General features: G+C 50.6%; 1 protein-coding gene across 1 annotated transcript in view; it reads left to right on the top strand.

Annotated features, from left to right (window-relative positions):
* The window catches only part of LOC131208337 (LIM/homeobox protein Lhx3), a 31,628-nt gene that overhangs the window by 9,196 nt on the left and 1,490 nt on the right, over positions 1-20,942 (top strand). Inside the window, exons 2-3 of the mRNA XM_058201050.1 lie at positions 20,427-20,601; positions 20,739-20,941. Coding sequence (XP_058057033.1) covers positions 20,427-20,601; positions 20,739-20,941 — 378 coding nt within the window. The remainder of the gene's footprint in view (positions 1-20,426; positions 20,602-20,738; position 20,942) is intronic.

The raw sequence follows: 20,942 nt of genomic DNA, 5'->3' as shown, positions 1-20,942 counted from the left end.
ACCAACCGTAGAAGAGTTCACCGTGCAGGTTGCCAACTTTGCGCAGTTCGCCATGAGTGATCTGCAGTCGGTGAAGCACGCACTTCACCAACGGTACGAAGCAATCTTCCAGAAGGTTGTCTTCACCGCCTACGGGTTGGAATCTTCCGGCATGGCCATGTTGCGACCGAGCCCAAAGAATGTGGCGTGCGTAAGGAACATGCTTCCGCACGTGCAAGCCATCGTCGGGTCCGGGCTGGTCTCGGTTTCGCTCTGTTTCACCGAGACGAACGATTTCGTCTACGAGCAGGCCATCGAATTTCGAGAAGCCATCCGCCAGCAACAACAGCAGGCGTACGAATTGTTACAACTAGCCGCAGCATGCCGCGTTGGAATTGAGTCCTGTACAGCGGTAAAAACCGGCTCCATTTGACGGGCAGCCTACTTTGCTGCCTAAGGATATGTATGTTTAATTCGATACCCTCCCAAACAGATTTACGACGACGCTCTCGAGTTCCTGCGCATGGGTACAGAAATGGTGAAAGGATTCGCGCCCAACTTTTCCACCTACGAAGGCATGGTGCTCGAGTGTGTCAACGCCAAAGGCAACACTGCGTTGGGGCAAGTTTTCGAATCGATCGATATCTTCAACAAGTGTGTTAAGGGACGATCGTACACCAATATACAGGGCCGCCCAACCTCAGGGCGCAATTTATCGACAGGGTTATGGCAGAAGAATAAATGAACCACTGATTGTTAATTATTAGCAGCCCATCACTCAACTCGCAAGGTCCCAAGAGAACTACGATCTAAACATTTTGCAATAATAATAAAAAACGCAAAACAATGCGTGCCGCTTATGGCTCAGCTTGGGATTGATTTTAATTTACGCGAACAAATTGCTCACCCGAAGACCACCGTGAGTGTAAATCAGGGGACATTAATATTTTACCTTGCGTTAGAAGGGTAAACCCATAAAAGGGACCCTTTTAATGGTGACGACGAGGACCGAGTTCTACGTTTAACGTGCCGAGCCGAGCACCATCTGTGGTTATTTATTCCAATAATGATATCCTAATGCATTTTCGTGCCCGGGCACGAGCCGCGCACACCCACCAAAAGTCGAAAGAGACCGTTTCCCCGAACCACATCCTTCCACCGGATGCCTGACACCCGTGCAGGCGAACAAAATAGCGGAAGGAAGCAACCCATTATTACGCGACACGCACACACGCATACGCAGCCCAAGGACCCGTCCGTCACTCTGTCCGCGTCACCCTCGCAACACGCGGTTGTGGTTATTGTTGTGCCGCATGGCGATGGAGAGGAAAGTGAAAAAGCCAGTGAATAATTGAATCGTGGGCGACGGCAAAAAAACAACAACCGTGTCCGTGTGCTGATAAAGAAGCAAATATGCTCAGCCCGCGAGGCCGCAGGTTGCCCGCGAGTGATTCTTGATGGATTCGAGACGAGTGCGTGAGAAGCGAAAAGGGGTTTTTTGAGGCCAGGCAGTGGGTGAAAATGTTTGCTTCTATTTACCTTCTTCGGTGCTAAGCACTCTCAACGCTCAGTTGAAGTAGGTCCTCCGGATGATGGGATTGTTTGAACGACGGATCCGGGCCTATAGAGGGCGCCTAGATTTGTTTGTTTATCGTCATAAATGAATGCGATCATGATCCTGCGGTTGTTCTACTTCTCATCCGTTGAATGGGGTTTAAATTTGGCAAAAGCAAAATTAGAATGGTTCTTGAACCATTCTTAACGATACCGCAACTCGTTATCCGATATCATTGATCCAATCAATTAAACTAACGTTCACACTGTATTTTCCACTCAACTTCATCAGGGATACTTTTCGATGCTTACCCAAAGAAAAACGTTAAACATACTTCACGGGAACTTTTTCACGAAGGACCGGCTCCCACAACAATACGGTTCCATTTTTATGGCACTTTCAAACCCACGGTTGCGGACCTTCGGATGCCGGTTTCGTGGCTTGAAAAAAGTTAAATCTCAAACCCCGAATCGTGTATGAATATTTCATGAAGCGTTAGAAACATTGCAGCATAGTCCGCTCATAAACCACGCCCCGGGCCCAGACCAGCGCCTGGCAGCGTTGACCGCGACGTGACCGAAGGCACAATGAAATAAACTCTTCCAACGACGTTCGGTGTCTATCGTCGTCGGGTGGACCCGATCCCCAACAAAGATTCATTCCTCATCCCCATCCCGCGCCGCGCCGTAGTAGCGAAAGTGAAAAAGGGATCGAAAAAAGTTGGCGTAAACTAACTGGCGGGGAGAAAGGCACCTTTTTTGTGAAATAAGTTGCCCGAAAGAAACGCAATGAAAAATGGTTTGCACAAAAACAGAAACACTGGACCACACGAGAGGAATACACGATCAGTGCACGATTGTTGGACCAGGAGTGGGTCCAGGAGTAAAAAAGAGGGTCCCAATGGAGTGCCGTCAAATTTTCGCCCATTACTCTACGGCAACAACGCGAGCTGGTCGTTGGTCTGGATGGAACACATTACGGATGAGCTTTCTGCGAGCAAAGCGTAAATGAAGATTCAACCTCATTAATAATTTTTGTTTTTTGTATTTTATTAAATTGATTTCTCTGCTCATAAATATTTTAAAACTTTTTTATAAGTTTACTATAAGATTGTGATAAGAATGTATGCAAGGATGTTACGGGTTATGTTCGCTTGTTACCCTTATCGATTTTAACCAAATTCTTCGGGGCAAAAGAACCTAAAACCGTGGTCGTGGCGTACTCAGCTTTGCCACCAGCCATGAATCGACCTTGTCATTGTGGGCAAAAAGGTGAACGCCTAACGCGCCGCACCGGCGTCCATTACGGAAAACCCATTCATCAAACGTGTCTGCGCCGTGTGCACACCTTCAAGGCACACCCCGATGTGCCGGAAACGGCAGTACCGACGAGTGCCACACATTTTATTATGATCCGCAACCCAGTGTCTGGTGTGGATGAAACCAATCGATCGTTGTGGCGGAAGTGGTATTTTCCGTCCGGCGGTTTCACACTCAGACACACCCGGATCGGAACAATCGTGTTGGTGAGTGTGTTTTTGCTGCCCAACCGTTGGCTGTCCTCTGAATAAATTGCATTAAAGTATGCTCATTGTGTCTTCCGGATCTGGTACGGTTGTAATGTTTGGATTGTTTCCCATGTTCCGTGGTTCAAATAATGGCAGAGTGCCCTACCCCTTTTATGTGAGCCCAGCCTCGGCCTCTGATCGATCGATGGGTCAGTCCGATTTCCCACCGGTCAGCCGTCTAGCGGACTATCCGGAAAGTAGGTCACTGTCACGGGGGTCTCGCTGAGGATGAGTCAAACGCAACCTCACGGCTCGGTCCATCTGATGACCTAACACGGCTTTTATGTGTTTCTTTCAATTTTAGGTAATGAAATGACCCACCCACTCTCTGTCTCTCTCATGTCGCTAGTTGTAAATCGTTCTTGTGTTAATATTCGTGTTTTATCATTTTTCACTTTCAACCAACCAAACCTTAATGGCAGTAAATCATTTTCCCAACCTCATTCCGGGCATCAAGCAGCATGATTTACGATACTTCGCTCTACTCTTTCACGTCGCCATGACGACACGGCACATTTGCCTACCGCAGCGGGGCCAGCTGCGACAGCCAACAGTGCCGCGGAGGAACGGCCAAACCGAATGTATTAATTTATTGCTTTCAAAAAGTGCTCGCAAAAACCCTGCAGAGCCTTGCACTCCCACAGCGCCTGGTGCCGCCAACCGCCAACCGAACAATGTTTGGACGGGATCCCCGACCGTGCGTCTCCATCGCCGTCGGGGCACAGTTTTCTGCCCGTTTCTTGTGACTTTGCGGAGTCAACTCGAGCTTATAAACGGCACAATCACCGCCACCTAGGATACGTCGGCAGCGCCGGTGGAAGCATCGAGTGACAAACAGTGCAAAAAGAAGCAAATCATTTTCCTCGAACTTTCCAGGGGGGGCCCGCGGCCACCGATTCCACCGTGCCACCGTCATCGGTTGTTCTTTTATCTAGTTCCATTTGTCCTGTGTGCGACTTCCCGGGAGTTGCACCAGGACGTCCGCTGTGTACCGAAACCGGTTCCGGGTATCCCGCCGTGTAAATGTCACACCCGTGAGTGCGTAATAATGTTTTATGTACTGTCATTCTCTAACCGTAGCGCCAGGACACTCCAAATGGGGGCCTCGTTTGGCCACGGAACGGTGAGGGCGAGAAAGGATAAATAAAAACAAACGATCGAAGCGGCACACAGCGACGCTACCTCCCGTGGTGAGGACGGGAGTGACAGCGGACGGGTGAAGCCCGGGTGGTGATAGCTATTTATTGCACATGTGCACACTCGAAACCCGCGGCGCTCCTTTGCCAGGACTCGCAACGCCGTCGGGCGACGGAGAGCGAGCGACGAAGGAGACGAAGCAATAAAATTAACAAACTCCCGGCTCCTGCGCAAATGGGAGGGACGAACATGACCGAGTGACAGTCGCGGACCCCGGGAAAAAAACTAGGGAGAGATTAATGGAAAGGACTTCCAGCCGGCGAGGCCCTCCACAACACTTGATGTGTGTAAAGTAGATCTCATATTTCACCGAAGATGATCGCGCTGGGCAACTTGCCCAACGCCCCGTGCTGTGTCCTTTCGTGCAAGCTCCTAGAGCGGAACCCGTAGTAAGTTGGTTTAACCGAGTTAAACGTAATTTAATAGCCCAACCACTAGCCCGGAAACCGACCCGGAACGGGTTCGACGGCGCTAGGTGTGAACTGTGCACCGTTGGATAAGTATTAAATTTTATTACATTATAACAGACAAAAACCGATAAATTTCCCATTAGGCATGGTCCAGGGGCACCCTTTCGAGTCGAGTGGCCCTCGTTCGCAAACCCCGGTTTGGCGTGTCGATTGGTTAATTGGTGAATTTATGTTCGCTACATAACGTTTTCACGCCAGCAGCAGCAGTAGCATAGCGCGCCACACTAATAAAGCTCAATTCGGTTAATTCTGACCCCGTCGAGCGCCGAACGGAGCCTGACTTTAGATTAGTTTCGCGCTCGCGTCGAATATCGAGGTTCGAGATGGGTTCATAAAATCTTAAAGTACGCGAAGTGGCGCATCTGTGATGCTTTTTTGGTTCCTACAGCAGATAGGTTCCATGCTTCCGAGCCCGAGCACTGATTGGCTCGAAAGGAAATGAATGCAGAGATAGTGTACTGCGAAAAACGGGAATACTCTGCCCTTCCAGGGGGTTATAGGAAAATTGATCTCTTTTGCTGTGCCAGGGAAGCTAGAGGGACGTTCGAGTCGATGAACGTGCAATTTTGGTCCTCAGACTTCTTTTATGTGTCGTTTCTTTTCCGCTAGAGCTAAAGCGGAAGCCACCTTAAAGTAATCCTGTTCGGTGGAGCTCTATTTTTCGTTTATGGTACTCATTTTATGTTTTCAACTATATTAGACCCTACACCGGGCGAGCATATCCGCCATCGTTATCCTTCAATTTGCATTAGCCTTCCAACACCAACTTGCCCGGTGCCCGTTAGTGCTCTAATTAAAATCGCATTACCGGAAACCCCGAGGTCCTCTAAAATGCAGAGCTCAGTAATCGGTAAAGTCAATAAGCGCGCAGCAAATTGCAATCGAGTGCATTCCGTGATGGTCCTTCCGTCCACGGGAAAGTGCAATTCCTGCACAAATGTAATCGAATGCAAATGGCCGCCCACGGCCAGCCGATTGCTAAGTGTAGCTCAACCCAGGAACTGGGGATCCATTAGGCCAGGAGCATCGCCAACACGGCATCGGTATATTTATAATAAAATCATCTACATAAATAATGAATCGCCATGAAGTGCGCCAAAAGGCGAAAGCCCACTTTGGCCCACCCTTTGGCCCTCAGTAAGATTGTTATTTTGTCATTTCTCTGCCACCATCCTCGGGCCTAATGTTGACCCCCCCCGGGTTTGCTTGCTCCATCAGTCGGTGTCCAACGGGAACCACTCCCGTGATAATCACCGATCATAATCTTACCTGTGAGGAGAGGCCAAACCTTCCGGGTGCTTCGGGTAATGGGCTGTGGGACCACCACACGGAGCCAAATGGACGATCATGAAAACTTGATAAGGTCCAAACAAATTAAGTCACCCCCCGCCGCCGGGTGCCGCTTTGGACGGCCGTCCCCGGGAAACTGCAACCTCAAACGCTGGGGACCCTTTGAAAGGCCCCAACAAGGCTCCGACCATGGTACTAATTGGGATTATGGTACGCCGGATTGCCGGGGCCGAGATCGTTATGCAGGCCGGCCAAGAAGGAGCGAACGTCTTACAATCGCTCAATCACATCCTGCGTGCGGCTTAAGGGAACCAATATCCTTCGGCAAATACATTACTGTGTGTTTACCAACGACCACTTCTTCGCCGTGACCACCCGGCCATGTCATCCGAAGGATTAACTTGTTTTCAGTCCGCCAGCTACGCGAAAACATTGACACGGATCGCCCTCCGGTCCCGGTCCTTATCGTAGCTCTGTTTTCGGTTTGGAGGACAAATTTCGCACGTGACTCCGTGACAGGGCACTAATGGCAGAGGACGAGAGAGAGAGAGAGAGAAAGAGAGATTGTGTCATTGCTTTCCGGTTCGTCTTTTCTTCGTTTGGTCACCGCATGGTGATTGTCATCCCGGCACTTGACAGCGGAGCGAGATCTCAGAAACCGTAATTAAATTATCGAAGCGTGTCAGAGAAGTAAAGAGTTTTGGGAACGTGGCCAAGGGCCCACAATGCCCTTTCTCGCTCTCTCTTTCGTGAGTGATAATCGATTCACATTAATCACTCACGAACTGGTACTCGCAGCCGAGGGACGTCCACCTTTGCCACGTGGCCAACCGAGAAGCTGGCAACGCGCTGTACGAAGGCGTGCGCAAGGACGACCATCAATGGTGGCGCGTGGCGCGGATTTTCGACCCATTTTTCGGCCCTTTTCTTCACCGCCGACTGTCAGCTGGCCTCAGCATTCGATCCTTCGGTTATTATTACCGTGCGTGCCCGGGCTCCGGATGACTGTATTAAGCGTGGGTTTGAAGCCACACATCGACTCAGGCCGATCCGGACAGAGATTAAGTCATAAGTTTGCACCACGACCAGCCTCAAATTATCGTGCCAAATTATAGGCTCGCGATGCTTATCGCGACCGGATCAGCATCCGTATAATCAAAGTTGTGAAAAGTTCCATTATACAAACGTCGTCAAGCGTCCATTATCGATGGTCACGTGGCGCGCAAGTAATTTTCGGCTCCCCGGCTGGAAAGGCTGCTACAATGTTTTGATTTCTGAAAGGAAAAACAAATTTTCCTTCCAATCCACGGGATGCCGGCTTTTCATTCGCAAACAGTCCGATTGTCCCAATTCAAAGGTCACCAACAATACGAGGGAATACGTTCCGGAAATCAAAGCGCAAGAGATGACGAAAGCGGCAGATTTTTGCGCGTTTTCATTTAATCGATCGAGCACCAAATTTGACATTAGTTTTGCGTCCACTTTTGATGGTCGCAGACCGAGCTCTATTCTTTCTCTCTCAATGTTCGACGTATTGTGCCTTCGACGCAACATCCTCCGCGGCCCTTCGGAAAAGAGCACCTACAATCGGCCTCGCGCTAAGACCGCCAGATGGTGGTCGCTGGTGAGCCATTGATCGTTCGGCCCTCCATTGTTGGGGGGGACGTGGACGTTCCGTCCATTCGCTGCTTTTTAATTCTACGATTTTACCTATTATTCTGTACCAGGGACGCACACAATAGGGACGCGCGGAACGATTCAAACCGTTCAAACCGTTGGCTCGGTAAACGTTGTGTGTGGGTTTTGTGATGGTCTTTTGTTAGAGATCCCTTTGTCACGGGCACCACAATGGTACGGCGCTTGTGTTCCGCCAACAGTGGCCGGCCCGTGAAGCTCAGCGATCAGATCGGATTAAAGTGGCAAGAGTCTGACGAGTGGAAGATAGGCAGAAATCTCACTGTGACAGCCTACAAGTGCCTGAAGATTGACCAACGTGCCTCGTGCTGTCTCGTGCCTATTTCAAGAACCGGCAAGTGTCTTACGGAGCAACCCACGTCGATCGATAACTCGAGGCACACGGCACCACAGTATCAAGCCTTCTCTCTGGGGACCTCCCCAGCGGCGGTCCACGGGGCACGGAAATATGAAAAATTATCAAAACTAATTCAATATAATCTTCCTCCGTGCGGTCCTTGACGACCGACCAAATCCTGCACGGGCCTACGGGGAATCACAACGAACGCCACAGGACGTCCCCGAAGAAGCCCTGTGGAAGCGCAGGCTCAGCACGCGACCTGTCTCGCTACAATTTGCTTCCAACGGTCCCAGCCCGCCCTTCGCCCTTCGAAGGATAGCCCCCAGAGAGTAGTCCGTGCGTTTTTTTTCCGCTACTTCACCTACTTCCCTTATTCCCTGCGATCGGATCGCTCCGATAGACGGATAGGATCCTGTAACCCACTCGGAATCGCAACCACGGGGACAATTGCCACAGTAATTACACACATAGCAGGTCTCGTGTCTGTGCAAGTGGCCGACGATTATCTGCCGATATCTAATAACATACTTCGAAGTGCCACTTCCCACGAGTCTCGTGTTTGGTCATTTCGGGGGCCGTCATTATCAACCCGCCTCGATCTGATGTTAATCGTGCGACATTTCGGTATTCGAAGATTCCTGCGTAAAGGATTCCCTTTGTCCAGGACCCGATGCCTTCCGTCTGGCCACTTACCGTCGGGCGGTTTTTTAACGCAAAAAACCACGTGCCAACCAGAAAACCCGGGGGCTACACAGGCCGAAAGTATCTAGAATCAATAAAAAAGCCCTTCGCGAAACCCATAAATATAAATAAACAATTTTATTGTTACGCTCTGGTTTCTGCAGTAAAAATTTATATGATTAATTTAATTATCATCTCCCGACTCCGTGGCCCTTCCGTGCGCCGGCCACCCTGCCGGTTTCGACCGGATTCGGGGGTTCGGAAAATTCTCCTCAAATAAGGGCCAGCGCTGGCAGTGGGCTTCCCTCGCTCGCTCCGCGTTGTGTTTCCCTCCCGTCAAGCGAAAGTACCAGACCCCCGACACGGCATCCTGCGGGTTTTGTTTGCTTTGTAAGCGGATACGGCAATCTGTTGCGATAGCTGGTGCTTCCCGGTGCTTCGACGGAGAGATCGAGATGTCAAACTTAGTTCCGCCGGTTCGGTTTCCCGCCGGGTGGACGGCACTGGCGCTCCCGGAGTCATCGCTATGTTAAAACAAACAATATTCACCCTCTCTTCGATCCGAGGCCATTTGTTGCCACCGCTGTCACGGTGAAGCCCTTCGGGCACAGCCTCGAAACGTCAAACCTCGGGTCCCCTCGGTCCCTTGGGAAGAAACGGGCAGGAAACTTGTCCAGGCCACAGGCTCCGCTCACCCCTCGCCGACGATGACGCTTTGCGTGTGTTGGGTTTTCCGGAGGAAGGAAACAGCAAATTATACGCCGTTTAGCAGCCCCGGGAACGGGTGCCCAGATCGTGATGCTGATTCTGGCGAGGAAAGGACGGAATACTCGTCGGTTGAAGGCTTTCGGTTGCGGGACCACGCGGTGCTTCCCGCTTGGGAAAGATAATTTATGCTGCGCAGCATAAGCACATTCGCACAGCAAACATATTCCGCGTCGCGTTAAGTGGTGGGATGTTGCGGGACACGTAGCGGCGTAGGTGGCGGTAGGGGGATAAGGGTAAAGGTTTTGAGTTGAGTCAGTTAATTTCTGATCCCTCCCTCCCGCGAGTCGGCAAATATTTTCAATCGCCTCGCCCAAAACCGCCTTCCAGAAAGGGATCTATGACGTACGGAGCCAAGCTGATGTTGCTGATAAATCTGTGCGGTCCGGGCATCCTGGAAACCAATCGGTTTGACACTTGATCGATAGTTCTTGGGGAAGACCAACCAAATAATGTAAAGTTCGAGAACTATTGTTGTTTGTAACTTGAATCCGCTTCAAATTTAAAATCTAGCATCATCTAGTAGCCGATGCAATCTTAATGTGTCAGCGTAAAATGAAAAAGTCGCGTCAGTGATGTGATTTAGTAAGGGATGTGACATTGACATTTGCCCGCTCAAATAGTATCTGTAGATACAGCCACCGCTCCGCAACAATTAACCTCACTTTTAGTACAATTAACGTTTGACTCAACATTAAATTTCACCCCAAAACCGGGGGAAGCCATTAGCCCAAATCGTAGTACCCCCTTGGCACCCGGCGCGGGGTGGAAGATCAAACGGTGACGGCGCCACAAAATCACGACCAGAGAATGACGCGCTTTCACTACCTTTCATACATAAATTAATTAATTAGCCCTGATATAATGTCCTTCCCGAGGATTGGCGCCGGGACGTCTGGCGTTTCAAGGGAGCTCCCATTACCGGAACCGAGCGCAGTCCGGACGTAAAAATCCCAATCCCGACCATCCCTAGGCCCAGACAACGCCACCATTTCCGATAAGTCGGAGGCTTAGCCCTCAGGTGATGGTTCCTTAAAACAAAGCCGCACACCGCACGCCCCTTGCCACCCCGATGTCGGCGGACGTCGGCGTCCGCCAAAACACTGCTCGTTAAGCGCTGCTAAAATATTCAACACAATTGCTCGGCATAAATATCTAATGTTGCAACATTTTTCGCTACCACCGCCCGGCGCCTGCTGAAGAATATCTAAAGCCGTGTGGCCACCACCAATGGCAGCAACAATCTACTCGGCTCTCTAGCGTTGGCGTCGATGAAAGCCAACTTTTGGAGCGCCATGCGGGAGCCGCAGGACACCGAGCAGCTTACCGAGCGCACAACAATGGAGACGCCATTCCTCCACCATTTTCTTTTACGATCCGACAAAAAAGGGGGCAAGGATGTTGTTTCGCTTGTCCCGGCGGGTGGCAGGTGAGCAGATGTTGGCTCCGCGAGACCGAGCAGACACGATTGAAGCGTACAGGGCTCCGAGTGGGTGGCAGTTCCGGCGAAACAGCCTTTGTTTCGCCGGAACAAGACCACCGTGTAATCTCATTTCATCAACAGCGCACAACACAGTAACGCCAGCGGCGGTGAACAAAGTTCGGCACGGCAAAGAAAAGCGCTGCTGCACAAATCGTATTAAAAGAGATGTGCTGTTCCAACGGCCAGGCCACCGGTGATGGTGTGGTGCCAAAATCTCGCCAGATGCCCTGGCCCCGGGAAAGGTTGATCCTACCTCTGTGTGTGGCAGCAGGAGGACTCGCTGGTTCATCCGTTCAGCAGTCCTCCCATTATGTCATCGTACTTTTTTACGAGTTTGCTCCCTCGCCTTTATCGCCGGAGTCGGAGTCGGAGTCGATGTCGCGGTAGCGCGGTGACCTTTCCTGGCCCGCATCCTTCCGCGGGCCTCGGGTAGAGTTTGGGTAGGATAATGGAACCGGTAGGAGTGCTCCGGAAAGTGCTTTTGTCCGTAAACTTTCCCACCTGAGCTCCGGAACTCGCGCACAGAATCTACTCCATTAGGACGATGGGTCTTGACCACGAGTTTCACGAAGTAAATTAAATAAATGAAAAGCTTGAAATCGTTCACCTTTTTCGCCCTTTGGTTCGCCGGCATCACTCACCCCGGTCGCGTAGGACACCCGAGGTCCGATGTCTTGTCCCGAAATGTGTCCGGCCATAGAGTGAGCATGACGGTGAGCAATCAAGGAAAACACAATTTTCTCGGGACCCTCGCAGTTCGCAGTCGTCGTCGGGGAAAAGTTGGCAGGGCCGGCCGTTGCTGCTGCTGCTGCGGTCACTCTCGCTTGTTGACCTCTTTTAATCGGCTGGGATATAAAAAGAATTTATGACAGTCTTGTGCGACATCTTCGTTGGGCGTTATGGACGTTGTAAAAGCTTCCGCGCCTACTGTGTGCACTTCTTATTAAACGATGCGCGAGCTGCATTAGGTGACCACCGTCGCCTCAATTATTGCCACGCATTGTCCGTTCCAATTCATTTCGGGACATTTTATAGCGATCCATTACCTAATGGGGTCCGTCCTGTGGGGTGTTCTTTTCTCCCAACAGTGCCGTTACCTTCCGCCAAGCAAGTACCTTGATTTTGGCCGCATTTTTAATTGCCGAGGGTCGGGTCAAATAATGTCGGGAAAACACGAAACTCAACCATTAGCTCCCCGGAGACCGTTTCCCCAACCGTCGCCCGGGTTCTTTCATCAGCGGGATGAATCGGAGCGCCATTCGGAATCGTTTCATCATCTAAGGGCCACTACTAAGCGATTGCATTGTTTTTTTAAACCTTACGCTTCTTTCTTTAATCTTCACAAATATCAAACGGGGCGCACGTTGTCGAAGTTACTTATCTTCCTTTGACCTCAAAGACCGGCGGGACAAAGGAAAAATCAAACATCTACAGACGAAAAAAAAACGAAAATGCAGAAAGACGGGAAAATTATTGATGTTACTGCAACGCTCCGTGGTCCCCGGGTGGCCCCGGGTGGACTCTGTCTGGTGGGACCTGGCCAGCGGGTGCGCCTTCATGTTCGATTTTTATCGTCGTGCAAAGGCGAAAAAATGAAAAAACAAGATCGTGGCACAAACGTGGCACAAAATGGTGACCAACAACAAAGACATCAAACGGAGTGGCGCACATGAAAGGCTCCGAAAGCTGGCTCTCCGACTCCTACGACCGGGGCGACCCACCCGGCAGCCAATGGCCGCATAAAGTCTCGGGCCGGATGCGTCGCAGTCCACTTCCGGTTTCCCGGTCCCCCTCCCCGCCTGGCACTCCGGCAACTCATAAATACGCACATCTAAAGCGGCAAGGGCGGCCTTCGATATAAACGACCCGCCGCCCGATCCTTCCCGGACGGGGAGAAGCGCAAACCGTTGGGGATTGGAAATGGTCCATGTTTTGGTCGACTCGTGTTGTGTTTCTGCCCAGCCCAACCCACACAGACACACACAGTCGGGTGAGTCCGCCTCTTCGATCGGAATACTGGTGTCCTGACCGGTCCGCAAAGGACTCCAAAGTGGGAAGGCAAAAAGTAGCTGGCAGGGCTGGCATGTTTGAAATGAACTCCCCTAGGACGTTTCGGAACACTCCGACCCCACCGGGGGAAAAAAACGGTCAGAACAAGCGTCGAAACCGATGGCAGAAGCGAGCGAATCCTTCGCCGAAGAAACCCCAAAAACGGAGTTCGAGAGCTATGAAGAGACAGTGTGCCGTTTCGGATGACGGCCAGGCGGGACGGCTGCCCGACGGCATAGTAGAGAACTACCTCCCCCCCCTTCCAGGACACAGGAGTCATTCCGCCCTTCCGCCTGGCCCACGGCCTGGCAGTGTTATGAAAAGTGGCAGAGGCAAATGTATAGAAAGAAAGAACCCATAAAATACGAATGAATAGATACGAATGCTCCGAATTCAAATGTGATGTGTCGGCGTACGTGTGGGCGTAGAGCGCAGATGTCGCTATCCACCTAGAGGCCAGTCTGCTAGGAAAATACAACAAAGTTGTGAAGCTCGGTAAAAGTGGAATTTTCCCTCTTTCAGTGCGCGCTCGTTGTTTAACAACGTTTGCTTGAAATTTGCCAACACTTTAAAGCTGGCTGCTGATCCAAAGACTGTTCTCGGAACGGTGAACCTGGTTCCGAATGGTAAGCCCTGGCACTCGAAGGCACTCGGTATAAACACAAAAGAAAACAGGAACCATTTTTCCGGAAGCCATTTTCTTCTCCATCTGGCCAGCCCTGCCACCATCGTAGGGAACCCGTGGACTCGTTCTTCGGCACAAGAAGGCGGACTACTAATAGCTCATCGCTATCACAAACCCATCGCTATCCCCCATCGGACGCCGGCGTTTTTCTTTTCAAATTTCTGCTCAAACTCGTACAATCTTTGTCCCCAACCAGACCGACCGACGAGGGTCCTGTGGCATTTGGCCACAAAAGCCACAAACAGTCTTCCGGAGGCTGCCGGAAGAAATCCCGCGTTGGGAGTTGTGTTTTTGAAAGGACCGTCCCGTCCCCGTCGCTCGGCTCCCAAACGGATACGGAAGCCATACCCGGACGCAGGAGCGCACAATCGGCCCGATCGAACGGAGGCGTATGCGAGGACCTGAAATTATACCGAAATAAAATTGAAATAAAAATTCATTGCTACACTTTACGGCCGTGTCCCAGGGAGGCTATAAGAGGCGGCCGGGCCTCGCAGGCACTCGCAATGTTCTCTGTTTTGTCTAACCTCCCGGTGGGGCGGGAGGATTCGTAACATTGTAGTTAACTTTTGTCTATCCCGATGCCGGATGGGGTGGGATGTCGCGTGAATGTTGTACCTCCCTCAACACTAGAGAACCACATGAGCCAAGTGTCGATGAACCACCCGTCACGGGTTCGGGTGCTTTCTTCCGGAGCAACCGAATAAATGGTTGTAGCCGAAAGCAGGAAAGTTAAATTCGCAAATTCGCTTGCAAATGCAACGCCGGAAGGGAGCGAAGGTATCAATTTTCATAAATTTCTGCACTCTAATGAAAACGCATTTCGACAGGCAAAATGGTAAAACTTTCCGACATGTTCGCCCAACACAGTCAACCCGGAGCCCGATTCGCTGACACCGTTGCTTGGAGCACGGCAGGGAATTTGATCTAATTATCGACGCATTATATCGCCCCGGGAAGGTACCGTGCACTGTATGCTCGCAGGCTCCGGCTAGTTCCATCGCCCAGGACGCGAACCATTCGGGACCGTGGGTGTTGGGCTTCGGAAATGGAGCGAAGTCAAAGTTAAGATAGCTTTATTGGATTATTTCATTACCGTATGCCCTGGTGCGACGAACCAGGACGAAACGTCCTGGTTCCGGCCCCGAAAGAACTAAACGGTTCCAAGTCTGCTCTGGTGCGTGCGTGTCACACGGGCGTGTTCGTGGGACGACGGTAATCGGAATTAATGGCACAGTTTAGTGAGTGCACAGGACAAGGGCCAAATAATGAGGAGCAAGATTCTGGTGAATAATTGATTTTTATCGCCGAACTAACACGCCGAGATCCGGGCTGTCCCGTTCGGTTTTCGGGCAAACTATCTCCGGGCCGGAGTGACCGGCCACCGACCTCCGAACGTCACGACGACATGAATGGATTTATTTTCTGGCTTTCTCCTTCAAGAAGACCCCGTTCTACGTTTATAGCCACTCAAGGACCACTGTTTACATTTATCTATTGGTTCGTAGTGCACCTGTATCGTGCCTGTAAATCCTTCCCACTGGCGAAAGGGTTGAAAGCGAGTGTGTTTAAACTGTCCCCGCAATCGATTACAACCTATCACTGTCTGCCGAGTCGGCCAGGGCTCCGGAGAGTGTCTACAAAATATTTAACATCAATTAAACAGATGAGCCTAATAGGTTTCAATGGTGATCGTTACGCCGCGCGCCGTGACCTTTTTCCCGCCTGATCCCGGTCCCTCGCCCGGACTTTTGCATTCCCGGTCCCCTATGTCACCTTTTTATTCCCCTGGCTGTAGAACAACATACGTTGGTAATGTAATTGACTTTTCCGACGGTGCATCGAGTGACACCGAGGAAGGGGACCGATCGTAGGGCGCAAAAAAATCCGCAGAACCGGAACAAAAAAGTCACTCGGTGTGGCCACCCGTTAGCTAGTTCGCCTCCCGACTCGCGCTCTGTTGATGGATTTACACGACGGATTTTTTACACGTCGCACTGGAAATAAAACGGCAAATGCACGCCCCTCGAGACCAACAAATCTGTCAACGTGCGGAGATTTTTATCCTTTTTTCCCAGTCCCTACCGGCGCTACCGGCTAATGCACCGGCCTTTAGACGGGTACCAATAAATTTTCCAATGAATAAATTCTTCTCTGTCGCCTATGAACTGCACGGGTAATCCTCGGTCCGCGAAAGATTAGGGGTCCGTTCGGCGCCCCCCAGCCAGTCAACAATTGACCTCACGGTTCATCGGTTTTTCAAAATAAAACCCTTCGGAACGAACATTATCACCCGGCCGGGGTTGGGTTGGGTAGTTCCGAACCCCCGCAATCCGGCCGTATAAATGTCAATAAGGTATTTAAAGGATAAGTTTCTCTGGCCCCGACCGATCTCGGCCCACCCGGTTTCCTTTCCCGCAGGACCATTTTGTCCACTTTCGCTGACATTTCTGTTTACCCGCACGAAATGATAGTTGCCGCGTCGGTTTGGTTTGGACAACCGAACCGAAGCGCAACGAGTTAATGCGTTTAATTCGCCGGTGCCGACCAGGCGAAAGGAGGGTCCTTGCGCGAATCCTCCGACGGCACGACCCTGAGCTGAAACAGCGTTTTAGGGAACCGTTGTTGAAGGTTACCCGGGCGTGCCAAGCGGTCGGTCGGACTCTGACAGATGGTCACGGGGACACGGGCTTAAGTGGAACAGATTTCGGACACCAGAGTCTCGATTTCCCCGAGACGGTTGGCCCTGTGCCCTAATGCATCGATTAGCAGGTTGCCGACCACGCGATTTGACGTATTTCGGAGCACACGAAGCCTGGAGGATTGCATCCTCGTGTGACCTGGGTCGATTGACCGCGAGTGGATAAGGATCCATCGGCCGGATTCCGTGCACACATTAACGAGCACATCCTTTCAAAACGCAAACGCTTATACTCCTTTCTCAACGTTGGGCGGTTGGACAATCGCAGCTTTGCAGTAAACTTACTCCAACCAAGGGTCGATTCCTGCCGAATCGGCCGAGTGCTCCTTCGTTTGCGCAATAAACCCCATCACACTAACCATAAATCCTTCCCCTCGGAAGGAACCAATGCACCCACTTTCGGCGTCCCTCTATCTCAAAGATCCCTCCTTTCCAGGCTCTCCGTTGACAAATGTTGTAAATGGGTGATAATCACTTAAAAGCCTAGCTTGAACTGGTTTTATTACATCCTTCAACGAGCACGACAACGGCACCAACGAAGCAAGGATGGATGGAGACCAGCACCACCATCACCGGATTACCGGGTGGGTTGTTGGCAAACTTTTCGCTTTCCGAAATGGTCCATTTCGGCCACTCCACGGCCCCGGGTTCGTTATGGTGCATTGAAACCGATAAGTACGCAGTGATAAATGGGTACGTCACAGCCTGCACTGCAATCTGGGCCGTTTTGTTGATTTTATTCAGTCCAGATCGGTGCCGGCCGGTCCATCATGGTTGACTTGTTGTCACCTTTGGTTCAATTTATTCAACAGAAACACTCACACGATTCATATCTCATCGGCAAAAGAGTTTTCTCGAGCATTAAACAGATTGTTTTGCCGGCACATCCGGTATCCTTTGATCGTGGCCCAGACGCCCGAAGCGCCCGAGAAAAACTCATTTGGATCGCGCGCCATATTTGCAGCACCGCAACTCTGGCACTCTGGGCGAATGGGAGTCTAAGTGAAATGAATAAATTAAGCTTGTATAATAACAATAATGGCTTAACCATGTCGTCGTGCACACCCGCTCGTCGTGCCGGTATTAAACGATTCAAAGACACCCCGAACGGGAGAAGAAAATCCATCGGCACACAACTCCAAGCATTATCCCGTCTATTATTCCGGCCGCCGCTTCGGAGTTTGAAAATTCATGGAAAACACTCTGCCGGATGCCGTAGTTCTTATGAAATAATACCGGTTTGAATAATAGTGTAGTGTTCGGCCCGGCGTCGGTGGTGTTGGATAACCAATATAGTAAATCGAATCTTGTGTGGGCCAACATGGCGATCGCTGAACTATAATGCGGTTTATACAAAATTTACTTTGGCCACTGGAATGGCCTTTTCTTTCAGTAGATTTTTCCTGTCACAAGTCCCTTTGAAGAAATATCTGAGCACTTTGAGAAGCATAGCCATTTTTTCTACTTCATTCCAAAAGTATTCTCTGTATATAAGACTTGAGTCGTATATGAAATCGTATAAAAGAGTCTGCCTAACTTATTAATCTACCAACACCAGTCATACTGAAAGCTTTTCTACCGAAAGGATCTAAGCCACTTGAAGCCGATGGCTTTAGTTCCGTCACTATGGCAACGACGAGTCAGAAAACGAGAAACATCTCCCGCCCTGTTCGCCCCGTTTGCTCCATCAGGTTTGAAGAGATAAATTTCACCCAATTCCCGTTCTCGCATGAAGCAACCCATCGCTTTTAGCTTTCAAAATTATCCCCCAGACGGCCTCTCGGTCCCGGTGCCTCGTAGGCTCAGTGGAGCAAAAAGGCTATTTTGTATCAGTTCCACTTCCACTCGTAACCAAGTGGAAGATGGATGTGGCGCTCATCTCAAAACGCCTAAAGCTCCCAGTTGTGCCGTCGGTGAAGCCTCCAATGTCTGACGAGAACCGATCCAAAATGGGTGCCTGGCTGCGAACGACGACGATGATTAATATGGGAGAATAAAAAATCGCGAAAAGCGCTTTCGGGCGGCCAAAGAACTCCCGGCGGTGCTCGGTTACCCGGTGACGTCTGAAAATATGCCAAGGATAATATATCACGGCCTACCGAAACGCCGCTGCGACTTTACGCTCCGATTAACGGGATCCCTCGCTCGGGCTCGGAAGTGCCGTGAGGATTTTCCGTTGTTTTTCTCCACGGACGCGAACCCGAAAACGGTTCTACGAAATTAAACAAAGGTTGCAAGCACCAGCCAACGCAATAAAGTTGAAGCCTTGGCGAAATAATAAAAAGACACACGTGTGCGATGCTCGGGCAGCAAATCGTCGTAGGCCGGCGTGGAAATGAAATGTAAAATCAAAAACACCTCCATGATACACTTGAGTGAAGCGGACTGTTTAAAGAAGGAACCAGATTTTCTTCCGCTGGTTTTGCTGCCTCATTTTCACGTTACCCACACATTGTCCTGCAAAGGACGAAAAGGAAGCTCGCACGTTACACAATACCACCAAACGATAAACCACACCCCGCTCGTGGCTGAGAACGCACACAAGCGAACGCTGCGGCCAATCAGAGCGTTTCTCCATCGCGGTCACTCGAACAGCGCGTCACTGTGTGCGTCACGCACACCAGCCCCCGAACCGTGCAACCCCTTTCCGCCGTAGGGTGAAACGCACCCCCATGATCAAACGGTTCGCTTCAACGGTTCGGTTCGGAGCGTTGAAACGGTTCAAACGGTTCGTGGCGGTTGATCGATCAGGGTGCACGTGCGCCACGCTGAGAGGATTTTCGACGGAAGTGTTTTCGTACCGCAGAAAATCCAGGCACCATCAAACCATCGCACTCCGACAGGAAACGAAAACGGCACTCGGATTCGAATGTGGGAGCCTTTTTTGTTGCTCGCGTGTCGAAGGTGAATGAAAAAGAGCCACTCCGGTTCGTCGTTTGTGAACGTGTAAGGAAAGGCAAATTTATTGCCCACCGAAAGCATGTGCCGCACCTTGGTTGAACCATCCGTGACGCAGGACATCGCAGGACACGGCGATAACGGGTTTGAACAAAAGAATGGATAGTGCTCTAGGCGCTGGTGTCACCGACGGGGTTACTTTGATGGGATTGTGCAGTGGAAGGAAAAATGGCGTTACTAAAGTGTGCTGCGTGAAAAGGAAGTTCCTTCGATAGGTGAAGTGAAAACAAAGCCAACCTTAAACGGAAGTGTTCCAAACGAGTCTCAGTAGTCGTTGGGATAGAAACGCCGAATCGTCAAACCAAAAAATGGAAATGCTAAAGTTGATGATGAACACCGGAGACTACCTGTGTGGTCTCAGTAACGCTGTGAATGGCACGAACAACAACAATAATGCCAACCACCACAACAACAACAACAACATCGACGATGTTAAAAAGGATCACCAGCGAGCCCGCAGCCCGGATTACCGTGTGCCACCGATTAATCTCGACGAATTACCGGAGGTTTTGCTGTGTAAGTGAACGATGTGCCATTTTCGGGATTCGATTTCGTGGAATCAACCGAATGAAATGGAAATGAAAGTTTAAATCTTTGCGGTGCTACTGATAGGGTCCCCCGTGGTGGTTATGTGGATTACACATTAACTCGCAAGCATCATAAGCGATCGCTTATTTTTTGCCTTGAAAAGTTGGTGAATCATTCTTGTTTAATACAAAAGTGCGTGAACAAATAATTGAGAGAGTGAACAAGATTGTTCAGTTAGATACAATTACAATTTCAGTTAGATTGCTTTGATCTATTTCCAATAAACTGAGTTGCTACGTACGATTTTTCTAGCCATTGTTTTTATGCACCAAAAGCAAGTATTGAGCTCCATCAAAAAGTATAGTTTGTCAAAGTTTGTCCCCGTTCGTGACTACAAAAGTGACAACTGAAATTAACAAAACAAGCATGTTCCCGCCAAGAATCGTCCGACTAACGGGTCCTTTTTCTTGGGGGCTTTTACAGCGACGATCCCAAAGTGCGGAGGCTGCCACGAGCTCATCCTAGACCGCTTCATACTGAAGGTGTCCGATCGGACGTGGCACGCCAAGTGTTTGCAGTGCAGCGAGTGTCGGGTGCAGCTGAACGAGAAGTGTTTCGCCCGCAATGGTCAGCTGTTTTGCAAGGACGACTTCTTCAAGTAAGTATTTAACATCACGGACCCAACGCTGACCAATGGCCGGTGCGGGTGCGGGGTGCGGTGCGCGAGTCGCGCGGGTCGGACTGTTTATGTGTTAATCTCTGCGTTTTCTTCCCAAACCCGTGCGGGTCCGACAGGCGCTACGGAACGAAATGTGCTGCCTGTGATCTTGGCATTCCGCCAACGCAAGTCGTCCGCCGGGCACAGGACAATGTCTATCATCTGCAGTGCTTCATGTGTTCCATGTGCTCCCGGCAGCTGAACACGGGCGACGAGTACTACTTAATGGAGGACTGTAAACTCATCTGCAAACCCGATTACGAGGCAGCCAAGGCGAAAGG

Source organism: Anopheles bellator, chromosome 2 (genome assembly GCF_943735745.2).
Source record: "Anopheles bellator chromosome 2, idAnoBellAS_SP24_06.2, whole genome shotgun sequence".
NCBI lineage: Eukaryota > Metazoa > Arthropoda > Insecta > Diptera > Culicidae > Anopheles > Anopheles bellator.
This window is presented reverse-complemented; position numbering and strand designations above follow the sequence as displayed.